The sequence below is a fragment of the Neltuma alba genome, unplaced genomic scaffold (genome assembly GCF_004799145.2).
Source record: "Neltuma alba isolate B1F8T4 unplaced genomic scaffold, ASM479914v2 tig00011729_pilon, whole genome shotgun sequence".
NCBI lineage: Eukaryota > Viridiplantae > Streptophyta > Magnoliopsida > Fabales > Fabaceae > Neltuma > Neltuma alba.
This window is the reverse complement of record NW_021636357.1, coordinates 3,812-12,746: the sequence shown is the minus strand read 5'-3', so window position 1 is coordinate 12,746 and position 8,935 is coordinate 3,812. Positions and strand designations below refer to the sequence as shown.

The 8,935-nt window shown below is 35.8% G+C and overlaps 1 protein-coding gene and 1 non-coding gene across 2 annotated transcripts; both read right to left on the bottom strand.

Annotated features, from left to right (window-relative positions):
- Positions 1 to 212: 212 nt before the first annotated feature.
- Positions 213 to 4,851, bottom strand: LOC114717306 (UDP-glucuronic acid decarboxylase 1). The gene is made up of 7 exons (XM_028902413.1): positions 3,905 to 4,851; positions 3,643 to 3,790; positions 3,478 to 3,557; positions 1,916 to 1,999; positions 1,739 to 1,813; positions 1,114 to 1,206; positions 213 to 818 (listed from the first exon to the last, which is right to left on the bottom strand). The coding sequence occupies exons 1-7, from the start codon at positions 4,526 to 4,528 to the stop codon at positions 612 to 614; spliced, it is 1,311 nt and encodes a 436-aa protein (XP_028758246.1). The 5' UTR covers positions 4,529 to 4,851; the 3' UTR covers positions 213 to 611.
- An 880-nt stretch (positions 4,852 to 5,731) lies between these two features.
- Positions 5,732 to 5,805, bottom strand: TRNAR-UCG (transfer RNA arginine (anticodon UCG)). The gene has a single exon. It is a non-coding gene; the product is annotated as a tRNA-Arg (tRNA).
- Between the last annotated feature and the right edge of the window lie 3,130 nt (positions 5,806 to 8,935).

Genomic DNA, 8,935 nt, shown 5'->3' with positions numbered 1-8,935 from the left:
CACTTGAAAAAAATATTTCAAGATGTCGAATAAACTACAAAATATTTTAAGATACAAGATATTTAATGCATCTAAAAAATACTTTTAAGAGTGCCGCAAAATATTTTAAGGTGACCCATGAATCAATGAAACTAGTTTTAGTAACAAATAAAACTTAAAGTTTTATTGGAAGTATACTCGAACACGAGTTTAAAGAATACGCAATCTCCAACTAAAATGGAATAGACTCGGATCTGTTACATAGGATGAATACTGTGACTACCAGCAACCCGCAATGCCAATTCCGTTTTTGTTCAACTGACTAATCACATCACGATTTCTATAGAATACTTTCATTCAGGCCATACCAGACTAAAATAGATACTAAAAAATCTAACCCATACATCAGGCAAGAAAAGTGCGGGTAAAAAAAATTGTCAAAAATTTAACATAGCAAGTCAATCGGGAGCTTAGCAAGCATATATGTAAATGGACCCGTTGTTAACATTCTGGCTCTAATGGCGGTAATCGTAGACGCAAAAGTTGAAGGACAGAAGCTCTCTTCACCATAAAGATACAAGGTCTGCCTCCATCCTCGTTTCATCCCTTCTTATTCATCATCAATTCTTCATTCATAACCCTTTTCCTTCATCTTCATTCAAAATTCTATTTCGGAAATCGTTGACCATAAGAGGCAGCCCTTCTCTTAGTGAGATTTTTGGTTCCCAGTTTAGAAGTTCTTTTGCTTTGCTGATATCCGGTTTCCTCATGTGTGGATCATCTGCTGTATTAGGTTTGTACTCAATTGTAGCACTTGAATCAATTGTTTCTTTGACAACCTGCGTATTGTATTTATTTAAAAATTAATAATGATAAAACACACACACAGAACGTGACAAGAAGACAGATGTCAGCATAAATCTCTGATCTTTGCAACCCCCCTCTCCCTCCCTGAAAAAGAAAAATATACGCTATGGATATCTTGGATATCATGATTTGGACGGATATCCATTCATTTAGGAAAAAGTGTAAAATATACACATCCAAATCTGATCTGAACGTCTACATAAGGAACAGGCATGATTAGATGACAAAACAAAGCAAAGAAGAAAATAAGAGAGAAAGATGAGATACCTCAGCCAGCTCTAACATGGTGAACTCCCCAGGGTTACCAAGGTTGAAAGGTCCCACATGTTCCCCTTCCATCAGAGCCACAAGCCCTTCAACCTGTGTATCGCATACAAGTTAAGTTCATCATAGCATCATTTTCAATGCTGCACAGGTTCTCAGTCTCTTTCACTTGAACCTATCCGATGCAATATATTTCCATCTTGAAAGAGCAAATGGAGGCCATCATATTTTCATATTCATCTTACCTAAACCATATGTGAAGACCAATCATTTCATTCGATCTTCCGAAACACTATTTCTCTAGAGATACTGTATTAGCGCACAAGTGGTCTTAGGAGTTGCAATTTCACACAAGAAAATCAGGTCATGCATCCTAATTAAGCATCATCAGAAGCGGGAATTCATAATTTTTATACTTCAACTTTTGTCATGACATAAAAATTCACATGTAGTGTCCATTTAACACTTGACTCTGCCAGCTAGAAACTTGCGCTATATTAAAAAGCTTTCAATAAATTTTCCAAGCTCCAAAGAGGAGCTTCAAAAACCATTGTAGGCATAAGCGACAGCAGTTGGCACAAACAGGATCCAAAGAAATTGTCTCAAAACAAAATAATATGCGCCATACCAAGTCGGAGACATATTGGAAGCTTCGGGTTTGTTTGCCATCACCATAAACTGTCATAGGTTGTTTGCGAATGGCCTGGAAGGATGGGAAAGAATTAAAGGTACTTGAAACCCCCATCCATGTTTCTTTATTTATTATTTTAAACCAAACAGAGAAAAGATGAGAAGGGAGTCAAACCTGTGCAACAAAATTGCTAACTACACGCCCATCATCTAAACACATACGAGGCCCATAAGTGTTGAAAATTCGAGCTATACGAACCTACAAACCAGGGAGACAAAGATCAGTCTCTACAGAAATTTGTCTTGGAAGACTGACTATAGCATATAATTAGATAATCTACCGCAGTAAGTTTATTATTCAATCATATTGGATTAACACCAATGTTTCTCTGTACGAAGAATTTACAAACTATCAAACTCTGCATTGAACTGAGATCCCATTTGGGATGGTTGTGGGTTTTTGCTTATTTCAAATCTCTTTTTGTTTCTAAGTGGAGTTTCACAAAAAGTCAAGCGAGAAAGAAAGTTTTTAAAAAAACACTCCAATATGTTACTATGTTTAGCAGCTATTCAAATAGAAGTGCTTTTTAGTGTCAAAGTACCGAAAATGGCATATATATAGATTTGAGTAGACATCGCAGGGGAATATGTCGGGATCTAATTAGTGCTTTTAAGTGAAAGTATTTTCATCTTCAAAGATATAATTTTCTGCTTCTGTTCAAATTAGAAGCTTCAATTCTATGCTTAATTTCTGCAGGGGAAAAGGTATTTCTACTACCATTCAAAAGGAGCTTACGTTTTCCCTCCTACATGTCCAAATACCTCCAAAAACCAAAATAAGTACTTCTTTAAAAAATAAGTAGTTTAGCAAATTAGTGGGCAAGTCAAGAAAATCCCAGATGCACAAAAAATAAATCAGAGTTGAAAGGATCTCAATAAAAATTATAAAATACCAGCAATCAATAAGGCTGAAAAAGACAAGGATTTTCTAAGTTGGGTCATAACTGGTGCTTCTTTTTATTCTCAAGAAACCTGTCATGGGAACTATAAGGGGTAAACAACAGATTAATATTTTCTTCAGGTATACTTATTGTAGGTATCCTCAGAGATGTACAGTTCCTCTGATTTATGGGTTCGAAAAAGGTCTCCAATTTGCCAAATAACATGCAGAAAGAAACACTTTTAAGTCCATGATCAAGAATAAATGAGTTTTGTTTTAAAAAAGGAGTTCTGAAATAGAGTAGAGAGCAATGAAAGGCGAGGAGGAGTAGATAAAATTAAAAGCAAGGAAGGGTTATGCAAGGATATCTCAGAACATCAAGGTATATTCATGCCTCACTCTCATGTTTACTGAATTAGAATTTGAAGCCTAGCCATCCGAGCACGAATTAAAGTGGCTCGTCAGAATTTTGGAATGATTAGATCATTGATTGACTACAGTGGCTACTTGAGTGCCAATTTAACAGGTTGAAAATCTCAAGGGAAGATCACGGTGGCATGCTTGAAAACTAACCTGTGATTTACATTCCTGGGAGATTAACCATCTAAGAAGCAAAGGATTGTTGAGAAAATCGATAACAGTGTTAATGAGTACTTCAAAAAAAGAAAAAAGAAAGAAAGGAGAATCTGACTCTCTTTTTCGTGAAATGCATGGATGCTTTCAAACTTCCTAGCCAATAATAGACATTAAATTAGCTATCCTACAATAGACCCTGATGAATAAAATGTTGAAGTTACCTCAACGCCTGCACCTCGATGATAATCCATGGCTAAGGTTTCTGCAGTGCGTTTTCCTTCATCATAACAACTCCTCTCACCTACAATTTTCGTATAGCTTTTCAACATGGTTGCATACTTACTATTATTAAGAATTTTCTGGGATATTCTGATCAAGCACCTCACCTATTGGATTTACATTCCCCCAGTACGTCTCTTTCTGGGGATGCTCCAGTGGATCTCCATAAACCTCACTTGTACTGGTAAGAAGAAACCTCGCGCCAATTCTTTTTGCAAGGCCCAGCATATTAAGGGTACCCATCACATTTGTCTTGTATACATATAGTTAAGAATCTCAAAACAAACTAAGATTAAATTCCAGCCAACATCAAATGCTAAAGTATGAATATATCAAGCAATCTCAATAATAAGAAAACTGAGAGGATATGATGGTCTTGATAGGATTGTACTTATAATGCACAGGTGATGCTGGGCAAGCCAAGTGATAGATCTGATCCACCTCCAAGAGAATTGGCTCAACCACGTCATGACGAATAAGCTCAAATCGCGGGTTGCCAAGGAGGTGTACCAGATTTTCCTTCCTACCGGTGAAGAAATTGTCAATTACAATCACATCGTTCCCCCTTCCAATAAGCTTATCCACGAGATGACTTCCCACGAATCCCGCACCACCGGTTACCACAATCCTCAATCGCCGGCCGCTGATACCTGCCGGGACTCTCCCCACCTTGCCTTTCACCCCATAAGAGAAGTAAGACGCAGTCTGAAGCTGATCACGCCGGGAGAATCCAGATGAGAATGACACGGGGGAGGGATGTGGCTCGGAAGGCTGGAGCCGAGAGAGGGTGGGTTGGAGGATGAAGAACGTGGAGCCAATCAAAATACCCACTAAGATGAAGAGAAGTCTTTGCTCTCTCAAGATGTAGTTGATGGATCTAGGAAGTGATCTGTGATGTTTAAGAGTTTTGGGAGAATAGGGGGAAGATTGCGAACCCGGCATCTCTTCGTCCCTCCTGTGATTTAAGCTGGATTGTTTGTACAGTTGTTTCATGATTTTGAATTTTCTCAACCTCCCCTGTAATGGATACAGATTGTAGAGCCCCTGGGCGATGAAAATAGAGAATAAAATGACAGGAAGAAAGTGAGAAAGAAGGATTTACGTATCGCAAAGTGGGTAAAACTGAAAAGGTCAATCGGTGGGAGTTCGTGATCCTCACCCAGGCGTTAAGTTGAAGTTACTGTTCTTGATCTAGAGAGAGGAGGCTGAGAAGCTGGAGGTGAAAACTGAAAATTGCTTTGAGGGGGCAGAACAAGAAATGTATTTTAACATGGCAGTGATCTGCGAGTCTCCTTTTTCTGCTCTCAAACGCGAGTCTGCGAAATTTGCGATCCAATTCCACTGGCAAGATGATTTGCGAGATAGAATGAAATGGAATGAGAATTTAAAAGTGATTTTAAAAATAAAAAATAATTGATCTTTTTTGCATAATAAGATAAACGAATTCTTTCCTTTTATCTTATGCACGAATATAGAAGAATATATGCAAACAACATTAAAAAGGATAAATTAAATTATTTTATATTTTTATTTGTCTCTTGATTAGTTTTTCAGTATTACATACATTTTTTTCAAGTATTATATACATTTAACGATTTATTGATAGTTCTAATTAATTAATCATAAAAACTTATATTAATTTAGTTGGACAGTTTATCTAAAATACTACCTCTAGTCCTAATTATGATATTATAATTTATAATATTTATAAACTCTAAACGGTGTCTTATAATTAGGACTGAAGATAATATAAAATAATTTGTAAATATACAGTATTAAAACATTTAAGTTAGGTATACATGATAATATATGAATGAATATTATGGAGGGTATTTTTTCATTTGTACTGTCTAAGACGTGATTTTAATTGAGACCAATCCGAACTCATCAAAAAAACTACTGCTGTTCCGGCATATTACTGGTTCGGTTCTATGTAAATTAATTGTTCAATATGTGCTGGAACCTTCTTTTTTTTTTTTTTTGTAAGCACTCAAGAGATAATGTTTCATTGCTTTGTTTTGATTGTTTCATTACCTGGAAATAAAAAATCGCGGGATGTACGAGTCCTAAACAGATTCGAGGTTACCGGTCAAAAAAAAAACAGATTCGAGGTTTCTGGTCAAAAAAGAAAAACAGATTTGAGGCTGTTCGGACGACATCAATGTAAATTCATAAAACAGGATGACAGAAGGCGACCGACCACAGTGGGAGTCGAACCCACGACCTTTTGATCCGAAGTCAAACGCGCTAATCCACTGCGCTATGCGGTCATTGGTGCTAACGATCGTCCAGGTGCAATACTATATATACAAAAGAAATCATTCCCCCACCGCCACATTTTGATTGGGGGATTGTTTGTGCCAAACAGTTCGCCTCCACACCATAAGATGGGTCTAACCAAGCTGCTTCCCCCCGTCCCTTCTTATTTCTCACATTAGATACAATAATTTATAATTTTTTTAATGAAATTTTGTGAAGTTTCTCATGGGAGGGATCAATTGAATTTTTCAGAAAATACTCCCTCCGCTTTATGCGACCTGTCCGTTGAAAATCCATATGGGCTTTTTATCATGAGATCCCAACTCATAATCTCAAATTACCCCGAGAAAGCGGAAAATGTCCTGACACGTTAAGTTTTGGGGTGGATTGACCCAGGATTTGGAAGATTTAGCCCTTTTCATTTTTTTGTGCTAATGAAACTTTAGGCCCAACACTATCCTCTAATTTTCTATCGTTAATTATGTCCCTAGGTTCACATTATTCGCAGAGTAATGACTGTAAAAAGAATTAATAATAATAGTACTCTAATTACTTAAATAAGAAAAAAAATATCATTGATGATAATCACCCTTTCACAAACCTTATATATGCGCATTTTTTTAATGAAAGCATGAACGGGTCACCCTCTACGCCCAAGACGTTCATCAAGTGGGAAGTTCTCTGTGGTTGAATAAGTGTCAATTGCTGGTGTTAAAAAATAAAAAAAATAAAAAAGAATAAATGTCAGTTGGGAGAAGACAAAGGGACCTAAAATTTTAGGAGAATCCTACAAAAATAATCTTGAAATCACTTAATTTCAAGTAAGGAATTTCAATAAAAATATGTTGTTATTAAATGTTATCAAAACCTATTAAAGTCTGAGAACCAAATCTAATATTAAATTTAGTAATTTCAATTTTTTTATATCAGAAATTTATTAGTGGACCAAAAATTAAATCGCCAGTCTTTTGTTTCCAACAAAATCACTACTATGCTATATATTATTACCTCTCATTTTTTATATAAAAACTAATTCACTAATTTGAATAGATTAAAAATATTTGTTAAATTAATTATTTGTAATAAATAGATATTGTCTTTTATAAAATATCCTTACTAATCATGTGTATTGGCTAAAACTAATATTTAATTAAACATTTAATATGTACAATTACTATAATGACTATATTATAAAAAATAAATTAAATTTTTATATTTAAAACTAAATTAAATATAAAATTAGTTTTTATATTAAGTACTAATATAGCACGTTCTTTATCTTGATTAATGGCAAGATGTTTTTAACAACAAAGTTGTGTTTAAAAGAGGCTTTGGATTTAGCGGTTAACATATTTACTCCGTCATTCTTAAATATAAAACTAATTTTTTAATACAAACTGTATTATAAAATGAGTCTTGTTAAGAGTCGGAGTTGTATCTGCGGGGGTGCGTTTCGTATCAAATTAAAAAAAAAATTGTATTCTACCTCGTGTCGTCCGTACAATATCTGACGACATTAAATTGAAGGAGAAATTCTTGCCAAGGCATTTGTGATCTGTCTAGTACTTACATGCTCCCAGAGTACCAACTCATCCCAACCCTGTCCACTAAAAATGCTCCAGCTCAATTCATTTCACTCTACATGTCAGCCTATTCATTTATATTAATTTGTTGTTTTAAAAAAAATGCTTGTTTTGCAGTTTCCCTTAGTGCCCTCTTTCCTCTTCCCCCTTCTCAGTCCCTCTCCCCTGCCTCCCGCTTGCGTCTCCAAACCCTTCCCCCTCCTCCCTTCGTCGAGAAAAAGAGAACGCCGACGGAAGGGAGGAGCTGAACGCCTTTAAATTAGGAGCTATGAGGTACGACTAGTTTGGAGGCGGCTTGGGAGCATTAGGGATCATTTGAGCATTTAATTCATCATCCTCATCCTAGATGATAAGGGAGCCGATGAGGACGCGAGATGGCGACGAGAACCAAAGAGGAGGAAAGCTGAGCCAGAGGACAAGTATGTGATAAGAGGGAAGACGAGTTTGGGAAGCGATGCAGATAGGCCAGTGGAGAGGAGAGTGGATTGATCTGACTTGCGTTTGGAAGGCCGCTGCTACTATTCATCATCTTCTCCATCGAAAGAGACCATAGTTGAAAGAGACAAAAACTATGATTAGGCTTCTTCTAAAGGAGCCGTAGCTTCTATTGTGTCTCGGTAGAGAGGAGAGGAGAGGAGAGGAGAGACAAGGTAGAAAATGGGGAGATGAAGGGAGGAAGGGAGAGAGTTTGGTGACGGAACGAAGAGACCAAAGAGATGAAGCGATGGAGTGAGACGTAGGAGAGAGGGCAGTACGGGAAATTCAAAAACAAAAGTATTTTTATTTTTTTAAAACAACAAATTAATATAAGTGAGTTGGCTAACACGTTGGATTCAAATTTATTGTGCAGGAGCATTTTTATTGGACAAAGTTGGGATGAGTTGGTACTCTGGGAGTATGCAAGTATTTCTCGATCTGTAAGAGACTAACAAATGAGGCCATATATGTCACGGGTATATTATTATTATTACTTCTCTCGCACGGGGAAAAAAAGAAGAAGAAAAGTTTGATATGAACATATAAGTTTATCCTTCATTTAATATTCCGATTAGTTTTTAATGTATTTCTCGACCCTTACTTTTTATGGTTACGTGGTTGGAAAATGCCGTATTTGCGCCTATTGCATAGTGCCGCTGTGATTCTTATTAGTAATCATTTGTAATGAGGGTTTCTCACGTATTAAAGAAATATTAAATTGTTGTCAAAAAATGCAAAATTAAAAAAAAGTACTCTTCTGGTCTTTAATATAGGATCTAATTATTGAGTTGGTTTTGGTCATAAATATAAGATCTATTTTTCATATTTATCAATTTTTTCTAAATTACCCCTATGGATACTCCCTCAACCATAATTAAGTAGAAGAGAAAGATGGGGTATTAAGAAAAATAATTATGATATTTTAGAAAAAACGTGTCATATTTTTTATAATTAACTAACTTACCTAACTTTTCTAATCTAATCAAATTAGTTAAATAAGTTTTATGTTAAGAACAGGAAAAGCATTAAATAAGATATCAGCGACTTACATTTACAAATGTCCTGACAGGTGGTAACATGC